This window comes from Halyomorpha halys, unplaced genomic scaffold (assembly GCF_000696795.3).
Source record: "Halyomorpha halys isolate HHAL.00 unplaced genomic scaffold, Hhal_1.1 Scaffold1329.1, whole genome shotgun sequence".
Lineage (NCBI taxonomy): Eukaryota > Metazoa > Arthropoda > Insecta > Hemiptera > Pentatomidae > Halyomorpha > Halyomorpha halys.
The window spans coordinates 4,801-30,479 of record NW_027105015.1 but is presented as its reverse complement, the minus strand read 5'-3'; the positions used below and the strand labels follow the sequence as shown (position 1 = coordinate 30,479).

Here is a 25,679-nt window from a genome sequence, read left to right as displayed (position 1 = left end):
ATGACTTAAAGAGGCTACAAGGTTGACAATATACCATATGAAACTGAAAAGATAACTTGAATTTCAAAAAAAGATTTATCACAGTCATCAAAAAAGATATGATTGATTAAAAAAAAAAAAACTTATTTCAGAGGAATCATTAGATAAATAAGTTTGAAAAAATTTTCATGCTATTAGTTTCTAAATTTTAAAATATAAAATATTTTTTTTATTGATGAATGTTGAAATGCTTTAAGAATGACACTTACAAAGTCTGGAGGAGGCTTGACTGTCGTTGGTATGGGTGTTGGAAGAGGACAATGCTCTTCATCACTTTTATCACCTGGTCCACAATCCGTTTCATTATCACAGACCCATGATTTATAGATACAGCGCTTGGTAATTGCACACTAAAAAAAATGAACAATCAGTTTCAGTAACAGCCAATCAAACCATTTCAGATGTATTCAGTAAAGCATTAAAAGACACAATGGTTACTAATAAACTGTTTCATGAGTACCATATGAAAGACATGTAACCTGCTAACATAGTATATAATAACTTATATAATAAGTATATAATAATTATTAGCTTTTGTACATTATAATATAAATCCCCATGTTAGTCCCTTATTAATCTTAGATTTTCTCTCTTACAATCAACAGCTTATTACGAACTTCTTCCCTATAATTATTGTTTCAACAGGTGATTTTTAGCTTGATTGTTGAAACTTTATATTATAGATAATAGCAGAAAGTTTAATATGATTAAGATTAAATTATATTATGATGAGGATTAAGTTTATCCGTAAGATGCTGAGAAAGAGTGTGATTGAAGCTAAAAGAGATTTCTCTGCATATCATCTCGCCAGGGATGAGGCATGACCTTAATAGATTAAAATATTAGATTATAATTTTCATAAATACTTTAACAGAATACACTTCAGAGAAGCAATAAAATTTTCTGACAAACATCTCTGGTGAATAGGCAGGTAATATATAGTGATTGCCAAAATTAAATATGTTTGTTGGTAAGGGAATAAGAAGCAAGCATGACAGCAAGCCTGTAAAAATTATTGTTAAATCAAGAAACTAAAATAACAGGATTCAAGTTAAGTTCATTTTAGTTATGTTTAAGCACAATAATATCCTGATTAATATTTTCTTAGTATAATTCCATAATTCTACACCTTAGAAACCATTTCTTTGTAAATCTGTTACATTAAAACTAATGAAAAAATACAAACTAAATCTCTCCGCTTAATTTTAGAGCATTTTATAAGATATATCAATTAAAAAAACAACCTGAAACTGATTTTCATCATCACATTTTTTATTAGGGCAGTTCTCTTCATCTCTATTCAAAGGGCAATCAGGCTCCCCATCACAAACCCATGTTTTAGGAATACATGTCTGTGCTACATCTGGACACCGAAATTCTTTGTCTGAAAGAAAAAAATGCAATCTTTTGAAAAAAAAAAATGCTTTAACATAATCAATATAATATATAGGTGCTTCAAAAGGAAATTTCAGTGATTTTGAGGCCTTCCTCAATTACCCATCCCTCGTGTAACAAAAAATGTTGTTCAGTCCCAACAATCTCACCTTCTTTTCTCAATTTGTTGTCAAGATAGAATTTTTTAAAACTGTTTTCCGAGAAAATCAATTTTTTCCTAGTAAAAATTCAAATTTCTTTACTTTAACAGAATTTCATCATATATTTATCAACCTTTATCACAATTTTAAGAATCTATAATGAAGAATACAACCTATTTGTAAGAAAATATAACTTTGTTAGGAGACAATAGGAGCCAAAGTAAAAATAAATAATTTTCATAAATACTTGGTCGAATCCAGAGCAATGAATTTTTGAGGTACGACCCTGGGTTGTACATATAAATAACATCCACCCTATACTTCTTCTTAAAAAACCAGAGAGCTAAAGATATAAATGATTTGGACTTAAAACATGCTAAGGATAAAAATTTCTATTCTAAGGGTTGAAAAAAGCTTTTGACCTAAAGCATTGATTGCTATTGGAGTTTATCTGAATAGATTAGATTTCTTGGAAGCTACATTTTTTTAAAATTTAATAACATGAACCTGGAATTATTTTTTAAAAAATTCAATTAAACTAGCAATGTGATTCTAAAATTGGATAACAAATACAAACCTGTACAATTTCTGGTGGCTGGAGTCACAGGACAACCTTCTTCATCAGAATGGTCTTTACAATCATTTTCTCCATCACAATGCCATCTTTCACTAATACATTGGCCATTCTTACATTCGAACTGATCTTTAGTACAAGCTGTTTTAGCTAAAAATTATATACAATTTGAATTAACAATTAATGTATAAAGGTTGTGGCTTACAAGGAATTCCAATAATGAAAATTTATATATTATCATATTATTAGTAAAATAGATAAGATTGGATTATTCATCATAACAATTGTATTTCTTTAGTCAGGCAACTAAAAATATTTAATTTTTTTATTTTCCATTATGTAATTAGGGCTTGACTTTCATGTATCATAATGCATAGTCCATTTTCATAATTACAAACCTGGTATATGTTGTCTAATGAACATTAGGTTTCAGTGAAAACCTTAAGATAGAAATATCCTTTTACTAGTTTAAGTATTTAAGTTTTTAAATAGTTTAAAATATACTTTTGCCTTTGTAAAAAAAACTTTGTATAAAGCCATAAAAATAAAGACACTTTTTTCTTTAAAGTGATTGGTCCTTTTGTTTTCTCTCAAAAATGTCAAATATTAATCAGTTAATTAGATGCACACGACCACTGATAAGGCTGTGTTTGCTAGTAGCTTTAAGAATTCAATATGCTTCTTTTTCTGTTGTGTCACCGTGTAGTTCTTTATTAGCACAGGGGAGCATCCAACCAGGACTACCCCTGTTCATGGTTTCTTGCCTTGTTTCTGACTTGGTAAAGATTTTTGTGTCTCTTCATGCACAAAGAGTTGAGGTAATCCAGCTAAGACATCCTTGGTTTAAGGTCTTGTTTCATCAGGGACATAGTCCATAGTTTTTAGTGGATCACGATAATCCTTCATCTGGACAACATAGCCAAATCATTTCAGTTTGCAAGTATCAAAGATCTGTTTTTATTTATTTATTTAATACCATATTGGCCTAGTGGGCCTTACATGGTTAATTTAAGAGTTACAAAGATCTCGTTCATCAAGAGAACTCCAAGTTCTTCCCTGATTCTTTCATTACAGAAGCGATCCCTTATTGTTTTCCCCACTTCTGAGAAACCTCATTTCTGCAGCTGTCGCTCTACTTCCCTGTTTGATAATATCTAGCAATATCTGCAATAAAGGATACAGAAAAGTACACCAACTTAAAAATTTGTAGTTTCACGTTTCTGCCTAACTCTCTCCCCAGTATAGCAGATCTGATAGTAGACAGAGTTCAGTATGATTGAAGTTTTAATAACATAACATGCAACTTCTAGGAAAAATATTACACATTTACTATAAATTATTCTTTAGGATTATCTTAAACAAAAATAAAAATTTAACATAAAGAAAAATAAACAATTATTACTGCAATTCCACTCATCATCACCATCAGGGCAATCCTTCTCTTTATCGCATACCCAATAGAGAGGAATACATCGTCCACTTTTACACTGCATATGCTTCTTATCACAATTACCTTCACAATCAGCCTATACACAAAAAAAATAATAATAATAAAATAAAATAATAACAAAAAACCTAATTAGAATATTATAACTTAAAATATATGTTATTTTTAAAAACACAAAATAATTCTCTAAATATAACTAGATTTTATCAAAAGATAAATCAAATAAAGGAAATAGGACTCATATTTAACTGAGTTGTTGAGTATACTTCAAAGTCAGTGATATTGTTATGTAAAAATAGAAGATATAGCTAAGCAATTAGATGATAAACAAGTGATTCCACAACAGGAGGGTGTGCTAGCATTCATCTCCAACACACCATTCCTTCTTGCTTGGAATTCCTTTGGTGATCAAATATTTACTGTACACCATGCAGACAGTAATTATTATTATTATAGTATCTTTAAAATATGGTAATATTAATTTATTAAAAAATAATCATGTTAATAAAAAATCTAAAATAAAATTACCTCATCAGAATAGTCACCACATTCATTAATTCCATTACATTTCCATGACAGAGGAATACAGCTATAATTGTTTGCACAGGTGAACTGATCAGCTGAACAATTTTTGTCTAAAAATAAATAAATATACAAAAAACAAGAAAAATATTTCATAAATCATTAGTATTAAAAAAAAAAAAAGAAAGAAAATTGATCACATTATGTTAGTCTATCTTATTTTCAATTAAACACAGACTTAGTTAAGCAATATAATTCCTTGAATGATTAAATGAACAAAATATATTACATTGTTGGCTACTCCATCAAAAGTAATGCAGAAAGAATTTTTTTTGAATACTGTGAATTGATAAAGAAAAATTGAATTTTGAATCCTTATTGTGTTCTAGCATTTATTTTGGTCTTTGAAAAGAAAGTGAAGATGGGAAGAATTAGGATAAAAATATTTTGGAAGATTATTGATTGACCGTGTGTATAGATTAATGGAATATGGTCCGGGTGCGGTAAAAAAAAAACTCAAATAGTGGATAATTATACTATTTTATTGAACCAACGTTTCGCCCCAAGTTGCAGGGCTTCGTCAGGGCTGTTTTGATGGCAGTCAAAAAACTGACTTTGTTTTTTGACTGCCATCAATTAGCTTTGTTTTTTGACTGCCGTCAAAACAGCCCTGACGAAGCCCTGCAACGTGGGGTGAAACGTTGGCTCAATAAAATAGTATAATTATCTACTATTTGAGTTTTTTTTTACCGCACCCGGACCATATTCCATTCATAAAAATATTTTGTGGCAGGTAATACCAACAATATTCAATCATCTAACAGGCATGTGTAAGAAAAGAGATAAGGCGATAGTGCATGATTCTGAACACATATGAAGAAGATAGAACACAACCCATATCCAAGTTTAATATTACATTAATTTCAATTTTTAATATATGAACTTAACTTTAATATGTGAACAGTTAAATTAATTTTTCTTATGCGATATTATAAGTGGAAAAATATTTTTCTAATAAGACAACGCCAGATCCAATACTTGTTAAAAGACAATAGTTGTTATCAAAATTATTGATTTTAAGAGAACTCTTATTTCAATTAAATAAAAACTCACTACTTTTAGGGCAGGTATAATTAGCAAAAGGCCTGGAACCATCAAGGCACATGCATTCTCCAGCAATAATAGTCATGTTGTCAGGACAAGTGCATACAGCAGGTTTATTATCAGGTTGTGCAAAACATAAATGAGAACAAACAGAAGAACTGTTTGTGCATACGTTGGTTCCTTCTTGGACACTGTGAGCATAAATCTGAAACATAATTGGTTTGATAATTAAAAACAAAATACAATATAATTAAACTTAGCAACAAAACATTGTCAAATTAAGGTAAAACTAGAACTTCAATTGAAATAGTTTAAACGAATCACAATTATTACAAAACAAATACTGTATTTAGTTAAAATATTCCCAGAATATTTTTGTGTTAAAAAAATTATATTAATTTTAAATTAAAAATTAATATAAAGTATGCCTTTCTCTTCAGTCCAATTTTTGTGCCCTTTATTTAATTTTAGAAGCTTACTCTTATTTAAAAAAAAAATAATAGAATGAACAGAACTGGAAGAAAGTTTTAAGCACTGAAAAATCTAAACTTCATGTTTTCTTATGCTGGATTAGGTGGAACAATTGTCTATTCCTCCTGGTAGTCATTGACATCACAAACTGTGTATTTACTAATACCAAGGCAATGCAAGATGTCTATGTCCATAGGCATGTCTTCAGTACAAAGTGGGTACTTTGGGGTGGGTTAATTCCAATTCTGTGTAGATGGGCTTGAAGGTAATCATGTCCACTAAGTAGTCTAAAATTAGCAACAAAATCTTTTCTTATTGAATTCATTGGCAGTACTTTTTCCTTTCTATTTCTTTTCCTTCAGACTGGCTTTTTCTTAATGATTTTATACATTCCCAGATTTTTATTTCTAGATCAGCCTTTAATTGGGGAGGATGATGGACTCTGACTCGGAGGGAAGCATGCATGCTTCTTTTACAAGTCAATCAGATTCTTCATTGCCTGCAATTCTGCAATGGCTTAGTACCCACTGTAACTCAACCAAGTATCTCTTACAAATAAGGTTACTATTAATGTTTTTGGAGCTTGCTATATTGTTGCAAGTTGCTGTTTCAGGGCTACAAATTACTGAGATCACAGCTTGCGAGTCAACAAAGAATATAACTTTTTTGCATCAGATCATTTAGGGCTGAGATATTTCCCGCTGCCAGATCAATTGCTTTTATTTAAGCGTCAAAGTTAGTTTTCCCAGCTGATAGATCTGCTTTCCCTTCAAAACACTCTGAATACCGAGAGCCAGTCACTCCTAGGACTCTGTCCACAGACTCATCGGTGTAGACATGTACCTAATGGGACCTTGGATACTTTTATTCTATCATTACCATCTCTCAATACTGGAATTCCATGTCACTCTTTTAATATGAAAAATAGTCATCTTCCAGGTTGCAAACTGTAGTTTTCAAAAACAGATCTTGAAGAGAATAGGGTCAAATGGCTCCTTAGCTTGTCAGTCGTTAGTATAGTTATAGTTCCATATTAATTCATCTGTGGTTGCTAGTAATGATTTTTGTGTAGTTAATCTGGTGGTCACCAGAGTATACTATTGCCAATGTTTAATAGGAGACCTGTTTTTTCCATTCTTCTGTTAGAACTCGAGAAGACCTGTGGAGAAAACTAAAAGAAGAATGGGAAAAATCTTTCCATAGTCTCTTTAATTTTCAATATTAAAAGTAGATTACTGAGTACCAATAGATGATATTAATTTTCAGGAATAAAAATATCTAGATATTAATTTTTAGGACATAAATTTTATAATAATCTTGATTTTTTTTCTTCTGCTTATTTAAATTTTTTTAAAACCAGCTTTTCTCAAAGACTTTCATAGGACTATATATACTAACACGCACACAGCCTAAACAAAGGATTCTTAATAGATAGTTACAATTAAAGTAAAATAATGAAAGATTATTGATTGACCGTGTGTAAAGATGAAAGGAATATGGTCCGGGTGCGGTCAAAAAAACTCAAATAGTAGTATACTATTTTATTGAGCCTGTATACTATTTTATTGAGCCTGTATACTATTTTATTGAGCCTGGCTCAATAAAATAGTATAATTCTACTATTTGAGTTTTTTTTGACCGCACCCGGACCATATTCCTTTCAAAGTAAAATAAGTATAAAATTATTAAAACAATCTCAAATTTACTTACTTTAAGATCCATTAGACCATCAAGTTCATCTGAAACAATTTGAATTCCTACACCATGATCTTTATCTGCGACAAATATTCTTTTCTGTTCCCAATCATCCCAGTACATCAGGTCCTTGAAAACTGCCACGGAGAATGGATGAGACAATTGCTTCTGTAAAAAAAAAAAAATAATTCAAGTGAAACAATTGAAAATAAATAATAGCTAATAATAATAGTTTTGCAAAGCCATTTTAAAATATGTTATGGTTTAAACTTTTTTAAAAATATTTGTTGATTGTTAATGATTTAACAATCTTATTTTTATTACAAACTTTTTTATTTGTAACTTTGTACAAATATACAATATTTTTCTGCTGTCCATTTTTTGATAGATAGTAATCACTATTCCTTCCTCACATTTAAAAGGTACAAATTGACCCTATTGAAACATGAATTTTCTGCTGGCCAATGATATTTCAAAAGTGGTCTTTAATATCAGCTAGATCTTATCCTCTTTGAAATAGTCCAACTGGACTTAAATGAGGATTTTCCAATAAAGCTTCCTCTTAAGTATTTCTAATTTTGTCTATATTAAATAATTTACCATGTTTTATTTTCTGCAATAATAAACAATGAATAAATATAAAATAATTTTATATGCAATAAAGGAGAAAATAAAAATTTTCATGTTTCCATGATTGCTATGACAATGGTCATAACTTTTTGATCATTATTATAAAAACCGTTAAAACACAGAAATATAGTAATAATAGTTTCTTAACCTAACCAAAAAGAAAACCTCAGATTTGTATTCAGTGACCCAAAAAATGTTTATACCAAACTTGAAAAAAATAAAACTTTCATCTATTTGTCCTTTTCTGGTTTAGTTTGACAGGATGAGAATTGTTATAACTGGACTTTTACTGAAGAGGATGTCAGGAAATGTCTCATGTAGTAATTGCATTGTTTCATGGGGTGTATGACATGTGGCACCATCTTGTTGAAACCACATGTCATCCACGTCAATATCATCCAATTTAGGTAGAAAGAACTGAGTTATCAACGAACTCTTTTCACTGTGCATGGTCACTAGGCTTCAGTTCTTGCGTTAATTGAACTTTGTAAACAAGGAGACACATGTCTACAGGGAGTATGTGCTGTAGAGAGATTTTTAAATTTGCAATTTAAAAATATTTTTCTCCTGTTAGAATGAGGATTATTTTTTGAACATTAAATGACTATACTAAGTGATTTATCTTTATGAACTTTAAGCACAAAAAGGAAAATTGATTAACATATTAATTACCACTTTCTCAACTATTTTTCTAAAATTACGGCCATGTAGATCAGCAGCAGCAATGTAATCCAGCTTGGCATCCACCCAATAGATTTGTTCTGCAATGTGGTCAACTGCAATACCATTTGGCCAAAAGACCTGAGGTGCAGTAAAAAGTTGTTTCACATGAGAGCCATCGAGGTTGGCCCTCCCGACTAATGGTTTTTCAGGTGACCAATCAGTCCAGAACAAGTACCTACAAATAGCAGTTATATCAATTAAATATGACAACTAAAAAAAAAAATATATATAAAAGTTAATTTAAAATTAAAATCTCTTAACACACACAAAAAAAAGTTTTAAATGTAAGAGAAGATACTCAATTCATAATTTATTCACAGTAGAAAACACTTAAAAGACTAGAAAAAGACTCGAACAAAGTTAAAAGATTAGTAAAAATTTACATAACATGAGTAAACATTCTATAAAAACTTAATACATCAAGACCTAAAATGTTGGTCAAAATGTAAGGTTTTAATAAATAGTTAACACTGTTTTTTAAAGTTTAGAAAAACCAAGCAGACAGCAACCTGTACCTTCACCTCCTTGGTTTAACAAACATTAAACCATCTATTGGCTATGTAAATAGGAAATCAGAATTTTTGAATAGATAACACTTTTATTGTATAAATCTGAATAACAATACTCTATCGAAAGTATTGCCTTTCTCTAGCTATACATTTTGCTCCATCTCTCTGACAATAGGTGGATGCTACACCAAAATAGTTGTTTTTATTTTGAAGCAGACAAGTCATCAAGCTATTTTCATACGATGTGAAACACTCCTCAGCACTGCTAGTTCCATCAATACAAATAAGTATTAATCACCTGGTGTGAAGTCTGGTGCATAAGCCTCATACATAAATATATCCAAAAGAAAAGCCTCAATTATTTCCTTGACTAGTTTTGCAGCACAATGGTGCATTATCCTGAAGAAAATTCTCTTTGTATTGCTACCTAAAATATAGGTTACCACTCGTTACCATGAATAAAAATACTGAACATGGTTTTGACTTGCTGCCATCCTCTCTCCTTGATGTCTGGTTGGCAACTTTTTGCAGGGTCAAAAGATAATACAAAACTTCATCCCCTGTACATCACTCTCTTAATTCTTCTTTAGAGGAGCACTGGACACAGTAACATTTATTAGCACCACTTACACGGTTTTCTGAGACAAAAATGGAAATGTACTACCAGGCTCCAATTTCTTTTTTTAAATTTTGAAATACCCACTTGAGAGTATTATTTGAATGTTGAGCAAACATTCATAGACCAATCTTAGTCATTAACATCATAATTTAATCAAATCTTAAATATGGCAATTTTGAACTACATAAAAGAGTTCAATAATTGAGTATAAATCTTATGACAATAATGATATATTTATAGTTGATTGTAGATTCAATGTGTGAAGAAGATGGTCAAGGAGTAGAGTCAGTAGAAATCAACACAAATAAGAATATTTTAGTAATAAGTGTTTCTAATGACTATACTCCTCGAGCATCTTCTCACATTGAATCCACGATCAACTATAAATACATCATTATAAATTTGAATTTGGAGTAAAATCAAGATATTTTAATCAAATATTACATAAAAATACTCTACTAATAATATGAGATTATGTGTTTGTAGAAGGAGACACAAAACAATGTTTTTAATTAGAAAAACTTACCCAGCCATCGGATGCAAGGTGATTCCTCTGGGTTTATCTAGAACGGTATTATTTAAGACTGTTTTTCTCATTCTATTTGCAAATTCTATATCAGTCCTAACTGCTTCAATTTTGACTAAGCCACTATCGACAAAGTATAACAAATGGGATATCCAATCATAAGCTATTCCTTCTACTGAGATGAGACCACTTTTTATGAGGATCTCTGGAGGATTCTTTCCAGATAAACATTGCCTCTGTTAAGAAAAAATATAGAGTTAAAATAACAAAATTAAAAAACAAAATAGTTGGGTGGGTTGTGTACAATTCATAAATTTAAATGTTACAAAATAAAAAAGTACAAACCACATACAATAAAACCCTTCAGTAACTGATACCCAATTACCTAATTAAATAATTATTATCAATTTTCAATGATTTGTTGGAGAAGTGGGGCAGCTTAGTACGGCTATATGCTCCTATCTTCTAGGCTTGGGTTCCAGTCTGGTAGTGGAGAGGAATTATTCATTATCATCAATCAGCGCGACAACCCATTAATGGGTCCTGGCCTCCTCAAGCAGCTTCCACCAGTTTAGTCTATTAAGTGCATCTGCTCTCCAATTCCTTACTCCAAGCAGGGTCCTTGAATCCTCTTTAGCACAATCCAACCATCAAAGCTTTGGGCGGCTCCTCGGCTGTGTTCCATGTAGATGCTCATTGAGAAGTTTATTTGGGATTTCATCAGTTCCCATCCTTACCACATGCTCTGCCCAGTGCAGCCTAACAATTCTCACAATTAAGGAGAGGGATTATTAATACTGTTATATCTGTCATGGGTCTACACTGAGATCAGGAGACCCTTGATGAACAGTTCAGAAAAAAAGAGAAAGCATAGTAGTAGTTCATTTATATATTAATCTCTAATCAACCCCTCAAACAAAATTTATCTTTACTACAATGGAACAACAAAAATTATATTGACGATCTAGATTTGTTTGAAAAAATAATAGCACCTATTTTAGGATTGGAATACTTCAACATAGTTAAATGTGATAATGAACTGGTTTACATATGTACAGTACTCAATATAAACCAAGCTGTAAGACCGTGACAAGAGTTGAGATCATCAAACATTGTCACTTTTGTTAATGTCTAATCTAGTAGGTAAGTAATTCTAAAGAAATAGTAGTAGGAAATTTGTGGTATTTTTCCAAGCCATGCACAAATATGATATGTTTCCAGTCTGAGACCGCATATTCACTTATGCAATTTTGAAAATGTGATGAGTGTAGGGCCGAGCTAAAATGATATGCATGCCTCAGCCTGATCCGATGGTAGTTGTTACATCAAAGTGAGTGTGTGCTCAGTGTGTATGGGCATTGCAGTCAGGTAAGGCCTAACAATATGAGCCAACTACTCCCCTCTCCTTTCTATCAATTTCCTCCTTTAAACAGACATATTATTTACCTGTTTCATTTACTTTTTATCATTATTTAGTGTTTTACCCTTTAGGGGTGCTACCAAAATCAGCCAGTGGCAAGGCATTATTCAGCATATATGGCTTTTCTAAATACATCTTGTCTCTCAATCATAGCCCTAACACTATTCAACATAAATTGAAAATCCTTAGGTGACATGTTCCTAAAATGTTTAAAGTTGTCTGTTTTTATATCAATTAAATGTTTTTAATAGCAAAACATTATATCTCTCTTGTTATAGTTTTCTTTGTCTCATTTTCAAGGTATGCAATAAATATAAATAGTAAAAACTGGTATTTTTAACAACTAAAAACAATCAATTTTAGGTTTACCATTGCAGACAGATTCAATATTAGGCACCCTGTCAGACAATAATCTATAAATTGTATCTACACAACTATTTTATATCAATAAAGATTAATAAATTATGAATATTTTATTTTTCATTTTTAAAGAAAAATTTGTAAGACAGAAACACAATCCATATGCAGATAAAAAAAATAAATAAAAATATTCACCACTGGAACTAATCAAAAGGTAGCTTACCACAATCACATCTTTCTGTAAGTCACCATAGAAAAGACAATTATTTTTCATGTCAAAATCAATTGCTATCACATTTTCTAAATCCTGTACAGGGAGTTCTTCTGGAATGGGTTTAGAATCAGCAAGATTAAATCTCAATATCTGCTTCTTCAATGCCAGAATTAAGAAATTAGAAGTTTCACTGAAACATAACAATTCATTCCTTGTTAGTTAATTATTTTTCAATTTAAAAAATGTTGTATGCTCGTGTATTTATCACTATGTTAATAATGAATAGACTGTATTTGTTGCGGTGATTGGCATCTCTGACAATAAATTATTGAGAAATAGGCCCAATTTATGGAACTCTTAAAAATGTATTACGACCATGGGCTTCAGATGAAATCCACCTGACATCCACAAAACCTGTACTGCATAACAGGCAGGGCAGGGTGAGAAATAAATAATAATAGTGTGTAGCCCAGCCCAGTCACGGGAGTTGCCCAGGAAGATCTTCGTCTATGAGGAATTACAGAAGAGTACGCACGTTTTCGTGAGAAAAGATCATATCAGGAGACCACTAACATCACCATACTCAGGACCACACAAGGTACAGGAAAGAAAGGAGAAATATTATTTAATTCAGCTCCCAGAGCGAACAGCAAATATTTCAGTGGACCGCCTAAAGCCAGCATATATGTCCAGCGAGGACAATACAGACGTCAGACCACAGTCGATTTAAAAAAAATCACCCCAGTCCACAGAGAAGAGAGAAGAGGAACACTATCGGACGAGATCAGGCCAATCCGTCAAGCCAGCAGTCCACTTCTCTGAGACACCGGTATAGGCGGTAAAACATTCCTTATCTAAGTTTCTATGACTCCCTCATTAAGGGGGGGAGTCCTGTAGCAGGAAGCGAGCACGGAGTGCCTCTGCAACCCGCCAGGGCTCAGCACTACAAGCGTCTCAGAAGCTAAGCCAAATGTATATAATCTTATCATTATAAAAATATTGTATCTTGTACAAATGTATATATGTTTATATGTAATATACAATAAAAAAGATTGAGCAATAAGAGTCTACCGAACTATCTCAAGTAGAGTGGAAGTGTGAACTCTCAATAATAACTGATCACATGAGCCCTTCAATTGTCACTGGGCTGATCAGCTAATCAAGCCTAACCCAGGTCTAATCATAGCTCTCGTGGCGTACACTCAACTTGAGATATAAAGGTTTATTGCCAATCGTATTCTTAAAAGAGTTGCTTTTTAGTACGCGCACCCATGATGATGGGTGCTCTGCTTCTATACGATCTGCTCTCCTTCACTCCAGCAAACTTTGTCCGTCCGCTTCATCTCGGGAACTAAGATTGTAACCTGATCCTTAGCAGCTACACTGGTCCGTCCGCTTTATTTCGGCAACCAGTGTAGTTGATCCAGTCTCTCCAGAGCTCTAGTCCGTCCACTTCATCTCAGCAACTAGAGAAATAAATAGGCTGGAGAACCGCCTAAGACTAGACTAACCCCGACAGTGGTAAGCAATAAAGTGTACATTATCTAATGGCTAAATAACCCTACTGGATGGGTGGTACCCGTCGTTAGCTAACAAGGGACAACTCACCCTGGGAATAAGCCCGGAAAATAAAGAAAATATATTAGAGAACTTGTGGAATTAATCACAATATAAATAATCAGTTTTACTTACTTGAATGGACAAGGAATCTTTTCAGGAAGGTACTGCCAGTCTAATCCATTAACACAAGCATCCCCATCAATCTTCCTGTAACCTTTAGTTCTATTATAAAAAGATCCAGGTCTGCACGAATCAGGGACTTTGTAAGGATCATATATAGTGGATTTGTTTCGAATACAACCAGCAGAATTTACATGACGTAGAAATCCAAAATCACTAAACAGATATACAGAATCACATAAATACAAATGAAAATATTTTTTTAGCACTTTAACTTAAAAAAATAATGTTTATCTTTTTCATTTTAAAAGAGTTTCCTAACATTTTAATTTAAAAAACTAAGTTTGTTCACTGATAGTATATTTAAGCTTTTAAATATGCATAATAGGAAAAAATGTTACTAAGATAAATATTAATTGTATAAATACATATCTAGATAATTACCACTCAAAGTCTTCTATATCACATGTACAAGGCTGTTTTAGAATTGGTCTATCATAGTTCTTCCCATTAAAACAATTGGAATGCCTATTTCTACGTTCAAATGTTTCTTCCAATCCCATTACACATGACATTTTAATTTGTCTAGGTTTTGAGCCACTAGAGGGAATCCACATTTTATAATCTTCTTTTGTACAGTTATAAGCTGAAAATAAAATTATAGAAGTCATAATAAAGAAATTAGGACAAATTTTAATAGAATATAGCATTTGGGCAATAATAGTGTTTATATGGATTTTAAAAAAAGAAACCAGTACAAACAAAAATATCTGATATGTCCATTTGCACGACTTTCCTTATCACTTTATTTGCTAAGACCAATACAATAGTTCCTTCCTTTATCTATACTAATATTGGTTCAATAAAGAATTTATTGTTTTTTTTTTTGTTTTTTTTTACATTTTTGACAATTTAATTATCCTTCAAACAAGCATCTACAATGTTCTAGGAGAATTATAGATTATGATTAATTTGAAACATTAAAAAACCAAAAGTAAACTGGTTTCCTCTGGAAACTGTGCCAATAACATTTAAAACAAGAGTACAAATTTCAATACACTATCATATTTTTGCAAATACTGTCCCGGTCGTTTTTTTTTTTTTTTTTTTGTACAAAATTTAATTGCTGTTCCAATGTGTATATAAAAATGCCATTATTTTTGGTAGATAATAGCAGGGAAGAGGGGGCTCTAAAATGGATAGATCCTTTGAAAATTGCACCGTAAAATAAAGATATACATAATTTATTCATTATTAATTTCATAAGTATATGGTAATGAGGCCCGATATTGATCTTACATGTCAAGGTACCGCCTACAGATGACTGAATTGCCGAACTTTTAGCTATGAACGAGTCTTGCATAAAGTAGAGGTTTGGAACTTTTTGAACAAATGAATGTGAGTTATAAGATATTGTGATTTGTCTGATACTGCACAGTAGTACTAAAAAACTGACTGTATCAATGCCAGCACCCAATGCCAGAGGTAAACAAATAATTTGCTTTCAAAAAGTTCCAGGAAAAAAAAGCTGTTCAGATTTTTTTTTTTTTTTTTTTTATGAATCCAAAACTGATACAAACCTTTTCTCTTGATTAGAATTATAAAAGGTTGGCTAAGAAGCATTCATACATTTACAAAATCGAGAGGAGAGAGAAGAAACAGTTTAGAGAATTCAAAGAAAACCATTAGAAAGTAAAGAAACAAATAACAGCACTTACAGAATACATTCTTCAAATCAATATTAATAATCATCCATCCATGTTTGTCAATTTTAGAGCCAAATACAGTAAACCATGTAGTATTTTCTCCTGGTTCAGTCATAAGATTGTAAACACGAATAGTTTCATTGACAAATTTCAAACTAGACCATTTTTCTCCCTCATCAGTAGAATATAAAAGTTCTTCTGTCTCTCCGGTTGATTTGAAATATTTGACAGCAGCCATGATTCCACCATGATCACCGAAATTATAGATATAATTTTCTCTTAGAACCTAACATAAAAACAATATGCATAGAATAAATACAGCAATGACTTAAGAAATAAATATTGAGAATAATTTAAAATAATAATTACTAACTTTATTCCAAGTTAGTCCAGCATCCCTACTAACAAATACTCCAGGATGACCCTTGAGTGATGATCCTAAAACTCCAGTCGCTATGATTAACCCTGGTGCTGAAGCTGAACTTAGAATTGGAACAGTTCTTGTAAATGGATATAAAGTCATGAATTTTTGAGTTAAATGGAGAGTGCAGTTCTAAAAAATAGGATGGAAACTAGGATAAGTTCTAAATATAGAAAGTATACAATTAACAGGATAAACAGTAGAGATAATTTTAAAAGATTGAAAATAAAATAAAGAAAATATCAGACATTGGTAGTAATATTAAGATAAAAATTGAAATTTTAACTTCTCAGTGTTATTATTGCTTAAATAAAGTTTTTTATTGTTTTTTATGTACGCTTCAAAAACCTAGAGATGAATCTTATGATAAAAATGGTCAACTTACCACAGGACTACAATTTGGAAACGGACGACCAGTTTCATCAACAGTTGGAGGTATAATAGTTCTCCATTCAGCACCCCAATCAAATGTAATAAGAGTTCGCAGATGTTCAGGATTGATGTTATCACTTTTTGCTAATGGAGTAACCTAGAATAGATTTAATTATTTTATAAAATGATTAACTACTTTTTATTGTCATGTTGCAACAATCTGCCACATTTAAGGGCAATAATGAATTAAGGAACCATTCATACCATATTAAAAATACAGAAAATGAACAAATTAAATCATAGCAAAATCAATGTATTTTTCTAAGAGATTTCATTTTGGTTCATTATAATGGGAAGTTTGTTGTATTGGAGTATATAGTAACTAGGGTTTACTGTACTACAATTTCAAATTACTTCGAGAGCACAATTTTTTTCATTTGTATAACCTCTATTATTAAGTACATAGACCCTTATTATTACTTCAATCTTCAATTTAAATGGTCAATGTTTCATTTAAATTATAGATACAGTGAACTTATTACATCTTTCTTAACTATTTCCAAAATTAGGATTGTCCTATTTTTCGGCTACTAATGTCATAGTAATAATAATATCCTTGTCCCCATTTTAAATCCTCTCCCTTTGGAAACTAAATGAATTAGTTTTGACTATATAAATTAGAATAACAATTTTAATTTGAGAAAAGGTTAAGAAAGATGTGAAAAGAACAATTTAACATATAAGGATGAATGTAGATCCCGAGAATGGGCAGATGAGAATAACTAGGTAAATTAAGGATTGACGTAATAAGAGTTTCGTATTTAGCAATTAAGCAATTGATAATTTTAGAAACATTAAATAAATGTACTCACCTGTGAGGCAAGATAAACTCCCCTAATACCTTGTACTTTGTGAAGATCAGCAAATGTTTCTTCGGCAACATCACTAAAATTATCAATAATAATAATTAGTTTCATTTTAAGGCACACATCTACTTAAAAACTATATTTATATTTTATAAATGAATGCATAAAGAGGGTGTCCCACTATACATGTTCTTTACATCTGACATCTACAATTCTAGGAATTTTTATTTGATTTTTGCTGAGTCATAACAATGGCATTTAATCTATATTTTGAGAATACTGTAGTTTTCTAACTTTCTCCCATTCTTCTCCAACACACCTAGCTCTGGAATTTTTAAGAAATGATTTTTTTTTTTAAAGATTTTTTTATGGATTGTCATAGTAAATTAGATTTTAAAATGAATTCATATTATACACTATTTTTATCTAATGAGTCCTGAAGGTATGAAGGGCAAAAAACATAAAACAATTGTTTTATGAGGAATTGAATTATGGAACAATTTTTTTTTTTAACAGGATTTTTGGATTTTACAAATCAATGTAAATCAGCATATACAGGGAAGGACTGTAAACGGTTTTTGGAAATTTATGGCTTCAGGATATGAGCAGTCAAATAAGTGCCCAATATGAATTTGTCTTAAAGTTTGATTTACTTTCAGAATCCATAGAAAAAAAATGTACAACATTCCATTTAACAGAAGAAATGGAGAAAGTTTAGACAATCAACAATGGCCTCCAAAGATAAACTAAGTCTCACTAATACAACTAGAGAACTGGCTTTCATGCAATTGCATCTTTTGTTCCCTAGCTTAAAATTCAGCCTAACCTAAAAAAAAAAATTTTTTGAATCACAAAAAGGATGCTATACTGATACTAGTTTCACACTGTTTGTCCGAGATTGCATGTTTTGGGGTCAACCCAAATTTTCAAATTATTTAGGGTTTTCTGCACAAAATTCCAGTTTTTTAAATTCACCTCTGACTCAAGGAAATATTGAATAAATAATGAATGGAAATTAATAATAAACTAAAATTATTATTTAGATGAATGGTTAAATGGTTCATGATATGAGCTGAATATTCTTATCTCAGCCCAGTAGTTGCCTCGAACTGTGGAAATGGAGACAATCAAAATCTTTCTGTTTTTGGAAATAACAAGTTGAGATTCACTTTAATACAATTTAGTTCTTAAGTTTAAATTGTGTTTATTAAAAAACAGTAATTATTGGTTTCTCAGAATCACAAGTTGAGCTTTGATTTTGATTTAAAATCAAATTTACATTATGTTTACAAAAATTTGGTAAATATGAAGCAAATTTATTTTGTTTCAAACAAGGTTAAATATGATTTATGTATAATGAATTACATAAGTTGATTTTGGGAGGATTCAGATGTTTATACATAATTTTACACATTTTAGATTTTCACTACAACATTTTACACATTTTGAATTTTTCAATTGTACAAAAATCTGGTCTGAAAATTATTGAGGTTAGGGGGGAAGGGGTGAACCTATAAAGTATGATACTCATTATATAAATTATAAATTCATTGCACCAATAAAAAGACTTAATGAGCAAAATATAACTGGTAATTTATGAAGTTTTTGCCCATTATAGACATATTCGGAACTAATTAATGAATTATTTTCATTAGAAAATAACTACAATTTTTTTTATTAACTATTAATTAATTAAATAAATATTAAAGTATATAGTACTAATATAATTGTTTGATGTAATGTACTAAATTTAACCATACCTAAGCCATGACTCTGTCCACATTTTATGAGGGAAAAAACAGAATAATCTCTCCAATGATATCCTAAAGGTATAGTTGCTCCCTGTTACTACCTCAGATATATATAAATTACAGAGAGTTTCGCTATGGGCCACAGCGACCATAACCCGCACATCACTAACATCAGTTACATGAAAATTTCCTTTTTCAAGCCCTGAGTTGAATATTGCTTGAAAGAAATCACCACCACGATAGGATATATAGAGGTCATTATCAGTCTAAAAGAATTAAAAAAACATATTTATCAAATAAATTAATAAATAAATATTTAAAGTTACAAATATAAACTTTTATATATACAGGTAAATGCATTATAAGTGTATATATATATACCAATCATGATAGAATCTAAAGAAAGACCATAAAATAATATAAAGCAAAAATTACATAAACATGAGCATAAAACTTTATTTAAAAATGAATTATTAAAATCTAGAAAATAACATAGAGGAATCAATTAATTTAGCACAATTATAACGTGTTAAAAACAGCTCAACACATAAAGTCATAAAGGTATTAGACTATTAATAATATTGTTAATAATAAAAATTAATTCTGTGGTCCACTAGCAAAATGTTTTGCTAAAAGAAGGACTTTTAACATTTTAGTCTCCTTTGTTACTCTTGAGACAACAATGGTGAAAAAGTGTCACATGCAAGTCAAATCCATAGAATCCCATACTGGCACTTCAAAATATACAATCTTGAGGAGAAGTAAAAGTGACTTATAACATTTTGCCAACTGACCATAGAATTATTATATTAAAAAGTTAATTTAATGTAACTAGATTTAATTGGTTCAGAAAAAAAAGTTTAGTATTTTAGCCCTACAGTAGATGTAAATTTAATTAAACAATAACATTACTTACTGGAGATAATCTTCTGGTAACAAATATAAAATCTCCATTTAAAGTAAACTGCTCAATGTTATTCATCTTTACAGTTAAACTAGGCTGATTACTAGTCACTAAGTCACCTAGGGCAAGAAGTGTTGTATTACCTGAAGGTTCAATTCGTTGTACCTGAAAATCATAACATTATGTATAAATACATTTCATGTTAAAACAGAATTTATTGCTTATGGTAGGTAGAACATTAAGATGGCATTTTTTCAAATGAAGAAAAGTGAAGCCTCCAAAGGTATGTAAACAGAAATGATCTTCTAACTCTGATAAGAAGTTTAGTACAATGTTAAATCCAGAATATGTTAATAAATCTGCATTCCAGCCAGCACACAATCTTAAACTGGATATCATTTTCATATTTTGAAGTCATGGTCAAACAGATTTTATTTTATGTAATAACAATTACAATTACTAGTAATCGTATAAAAATTACGGAATTTAGGAATTTTAGGGAAAGAATAACAATTACAAAAGAATGTAATTGGTAGTTTTTATCAACACAATTAGTTTGGCTCTGCTTGTAATAGTCATAGGGAGAACCATAATTACAATAACAGTAGTTCATCAAGGAATTTCAAGCGCAAATACAATTACTTGTACGAGGAGAAGATGGTTAGGGGTGCGGTCAAAATGAAACACTAATAAGTTTGAGTAACTTATTTAATTGTGCCATAATAAGTAAGTAATTATACTGAGGGTTTTACATTTAATGTTGGGACATTGATTTGCAACTATTTTGGTGAAGTATTACGGCTAAATGCATCTATCATTACATGAAGGACATGATTCACAATAGGTATTTTTGAGAGAGTGATGTAAACAAACTTTTTTACTTGAATTCTATAAAAATATGTAAACTAAGGAATTTATCAATTATTACTCTCAGTAAATAGTTCTTATTCTTTTAGCAGTAATATAAAGAACACTTATTATTAAGTGATATGTTCATATTCAATGTTTTCAAGTTATTAGATTTTTAAATTGAGAAAGGTTGAAATTTATTTTTTAAAAACAGCATTTTACATTTATAATATTAGCCAAGAAAGATCTAAAGTAGTATATCAAAACAGAAAATATTCATGTGGCTACTCACAAGTAAAGATCTAGTAGGGGTGTCAGCCCAAGTTCCAGTCCATCGCCCAGCCCAAGAGTAAGATTTTACAAACTCTTGAACCACAGAAAAGGAACCTCCAAAATCACGAGTTATCCATAGCTGCAATAAGTGTTATAAATTTTATTTTTTTAAATTATATAATTTTAGCAAGTCAATTAATAATGCTTTCATATTTTTCTATTTGTTGAACTAATACATCAAAATGTTAATGTTTCAGGATATCATTCCCATTTTCAGACCAGATTTCCGAATTTATTGTAATATAACATTCAATCTCTAGATTCTTCTTCAAATCTTGATAAGACATAACACTATAAGTAGTTCTTGTCAGTTCTGGAATATAAATTGGATCCATTTTCAATTTCATGGTAATTTATTTTCTATCTAATTTAATTTTCTGAAACCTACAAATATTTCGTATACTTAGTATTAGTTAAACTAAAACACCAAAACATTTACATTTCAATTTTTATGAAAAACAAGGAAATTGGCAAGAACCAGGGAGTTTTATCAAGATGTGAAAATATTCTCGATGAAGTTTTATAACTGGATTGATTAGAAAAATTATTATTTCAAAATTTAACATATTGATATATTAGTTTAACTAATAAACAATATATGAAAGAAGTTCAGTTACCAACAAAAAAATTAATTACATTGAAAAAGACTCTTTATAAATTAAAGAAAAGTGCAATTAATTAATATAGAAATTGTAGCCTTTTAAGCTTAACTATTGCATTGTAAGAATCTGTAACTCAATACATACAAATTAAAAAGTTTTTTATTGTCTGCTGAGAGGGATTGACAATGAAACTGAGAAGTCTGAAAATATATTTTTCAAAGAATAATCAAAAGTAACTTTAAGAGAAATTTCTTGATTTTTTTTTTTTTTTTAAATGGAAGCAAAGATTATATGCTACAGTGAATCAATTTCCTTAAAAGAACACAAAGAGGTAAAAAAAGGCAATATCAGAAAGCACACAAAGCTTTAAAGTAAATAATAATTCCAACAATAGAGTTAAAACGTCATCAATAATACAATGCACATTCACATATGAGGGAATAAGAAACCTATGTGTGCAAATAAATTTGTTTTCAAAAATGGATTGAATGGTTAAATTCTTTATAAGGTTATTTATTAAGATAATAAAATGTCATCATTTAATGATAACTTAGTTGTTTGGATTCGTATTTAACTTCGTATTCTCAACTTCAAAGATCTTAACAGCAATGTTATAATTTTCTGACAACTAACACACAAGAATTAATAATTATTATATCTCAATAAAAATTTAAACATGTAATACAGGAGTAATACGTGCATGTATGTGTGTGTATATATATAATTTAAACAAGTATATAAATTATATACTTCTTTAAATTAATTTTAAAAATTTATAACTTGGGAATCAGAACATCACAAATTTATCAGCCTAAACCTTCAGATTAGGGATTCAGTTATTGCATAATTCATGGATTCATACTTCGATGAAAAATTAACTAGAAAGCTGCTTTACTAATAATAAATACTATAATATATTTAGGAAATTTGGTTCAGTAATATTGATTATGAAACTTAATTTAAATCAACCTTATGAACTAAGTTTAAACTTTATAAAACCTAATTTTAATCAACAGAATGGAATCTCAATCCCGTTGCCCTGAATATAGATAAGATTAAATCCTACAAAGGAAATATAACAAATTATAAAACTACACTAAATCGACAAAACATATACATTAGTTTGACAGGTCAAGAAATAATAAATCATCAAACTAAGAATCAAGAAATTTTAAGAACTTACTGTTTTATTCACATCATATGCAAGAAAAATAAAAGGATCTTCTGGGTAAAATAAGATTTCCATGGGTTGAAATGATGGCTTAACTTTGGTAATATGTGTTCCATAATTTTTTGTAACGAAAAACATCTGGTTATACTTGTCTAAGAAAACCATCTATTAACATAGCAATACAGATTTGTTAAAATTTAGAAATGTAAAGAAATACATTGAAATTAAATAAATTAATATAAATTCACTTACATAATGTTGATTCCTTGGATGATTATAAAATTTTTCTACTGAAGCATATGATCCATTGGAGTCTAGGGCAAATGAATCAGTAAGATTTTTGAAATTCACCCCATAGTCATAAGACACATAAACAGCAGAAGGGGTAGGTTTCTTAGTAGGAACTATAGAGTCAATATTTCGGGCAAGACAGATAAATACATTGGAATCATTACCGGGCCAATGAACTAAAAGCTGCTGATGATTATCCTTTAAATCAGTAGGCTAAAAAATACCAAACATTAGGGTCATTATAATGTGAATACCTCATCATTAACTTAGATAACTCCAATTAACTAAAATAATATAGAACTACTCTTGTTATGAAGAAATGAACAGCAGAAAGATAAAAAATACCACGGACTCTACAATATGTGAAAATTTAATAAAGTAATAACATACATTCACAGTAATGTTAGAAGTTGGATTTGCACTTCGTTTTTGAATAACATGTTGATCAATTGTCTCCTTAATTCCAGTCTCCTCCAATTGGTTAATCACAAAATAACTGTCTTTTGTTCGAAGGGATTCATCAACACTTAAAGTAATACAATGACTAGCACTGATGATAAATGCAAAAATTAATGGCCATTTTTCATACATATTTTCAAGCTGGAAAAGAATACTTTGCGTAAAAGATCATTAGAAAATAATTTCAATCGGTTAAATCGAACCGGTGGTTGAAATTAAACACGCCAGTAGCAACAGAAAGACCTAACGTGAGTCAGCAAACATTCAGCTGATTTGACAGAGAACTGAGAGACACTAACCTTGTTGATTAGTTGCTTGAGTTACATCACAAGATAAGAACGTGTAGTACCTCTTCAAACCGCAAGGTGTGCTGCTGTCTTTAGAAGATACTTCGAAAGTAAAGGAAGCTCTTTGTGTAATTGCGATATTAATTTTCGAAGTATAGGTAACTTTAATGATGTACTGGCATTGCAACTATCCCTGAAAAATTTATTTTATAATTCTCCTTGTATTTGAAATAAAATTAATCGCTATATATAGCAATTTTATAATTTAATTGGATTGAAATTATAAACAAAAAATAATGTTTTGTTTTAATACTTTAATGGAACTTATTGGGTCCTATTTACTGTTTTGTTTTTTTATTATTCTTTCCAAACTATTTTCCTTTTGAAAGAGTCAGGATTATAATTCTTGAGATTTTATTTCTGTTGGGAAAATGTATAAGTATGTGTTACTTGAAGTTTCTTAGTGAGAAAATGACTACAATTGATATAACCATTAACGCAAACGAATGGCTGTGTCTGAAGTGCTGACTGATTAGGGCTGAAACTAGGGAAAGCTTAATTTTCTTCTCCAATAAAATTCAATAGTTTTATGTCTGTTTATTAGGCATTTTCGAAATAAATATATCCTATAACTTTAACTCATTTTACGCAATTGAATTTAGGTCAACAAATAAAAAAATAAAAAAATATTTTGTTTTATCTTCATTTACTTAAAAGCCTCTTCTCGTATTACTGTTTTTGCGAGTCTTACCACGTCATCTTGGTTATTAGGACTGCAATGTCTTCCACTTACGCTAGGATTTTATGTCTCATTCCGAAGTGCATCCCACTATTTTCGCGTGATGTTCATTGAATCACTTTTTCAAGGGTTAAGTTAAACAGCATTGCTGAGTCCATCTTCTTGTCTCAGACCTGTTTTGACTTCAAAGGCTTCAGATACATCTCCTCTTATCAGGACTTTACATTTAGGATCATTCGGGCTATTGTGAGTTACGAACTTCTTGAGGATTCCCTAAAGTTTCTGTTTATGGTGTCATAAGCTGCTTTGAAATCGACAAATAAAGCGAGCACATCCTGATCTACATTCCACCGTTTTCGGGTATCTGTTTTAGGACGAAGATCTGGTCTAGCGAGCTCTTTCCTCTCTTGGACCCTGCTTGGTGTTCGTCAATTATGTACTCTCAATACCGATTTAGCAGGATATTGGTCATTATCTTGTAGGCCACCGGAAGAAGTGCTATGCATCTGTAATTGTCGGACTCATATCTTCTTTAGGATAGGGTAGATTTGACCTGTGTCCCAGATCTCTGATATCTTTTTCTCCTCTCATATTTTTTGGATTAATTCTAATAGCTTGACCATTAGAGGTTCTCCACGATCTTTGAACAGCTTCGATGATAGGTAGTCTATTTCTGGTGCCTTGCTTCTTTTAAGTCTGTCGATAGCAATATCAACATCGACAATATCGTTTTTTCTATCTCTAGAGGGTTGAGGTCCTCAGCATGATTCATGCCCTCATCGTTCGTGGGCAATCCGTGACTCGTCATGTTTTCCATGAAGGGAAAGAAATGAAAGAGAAAAATAATTATAAAAAAGATT

The 25,679-nt window shown here is 30.5% G+C and overlaps 1 protein-coding gene across 1 annotated transcript in view; it reads right to left on the bottom strand.

Moving 5' to 3' along the window:
- LOC106689319 (sortilin-related receptor) overlaps positions 1-24,092 on the bottom strand; it is a gene marked incomplete at its 5' end in the record, with an annotated part of 39,072 nt that extends 14,980 nt beyond the window's left edge. Inside the window, 22 exon segments of the mRNA XM_014434238.2 lie at positions 249-389; positions 1,284-1,423; positions 2,152-2,298; positions 3,551-3,674; positions 4,124-4,230; positions 5,231-5,426; positions 7,403-7,555; positions 8,690-8,915; positions 10,395-10,630; positions 12,398-12,578; positions 14,081-14,284; positions 14,513-14,714; positions 15,787-16,060; positions 16,148-16,327; positions 16,581-16,724; positions 17,440-17,512; positions 19,194-19,450; positions 20,101-20,253; positions 21,230-21,349; positions 23,056-23,208; positions 23,296-23,547; positions 23,725-24,092. Of these exon segments, the coding sequence (XP_014289724.1) occupies positions 249-389; positions 1,284-1,423; positions 2,152-2,298; positions 3,551-3,674; positions 4,124-4,230; positions 5,231-5,426; positions 7,403-7,555; positions 8,690-8,915; positions 10,395-10,630; positions 12,398-12,578; positions 14,081-14,284; positions 14,513-14,714; positions 15,787-16,060; positions 16,148-16,327; positions 16,581-16,724; positions 17,440-17,512; positions 19,194-19,450; positions 20,101-20,253; positions 21,230-21,349; positions 23,056-23,208; positions 23,296-23,547; positions 23,725-23,925 (3,864 nt within the window).
- Between the last annotated feature and the right edge of the window lie 1,587 nt (positions 24,093-25,679).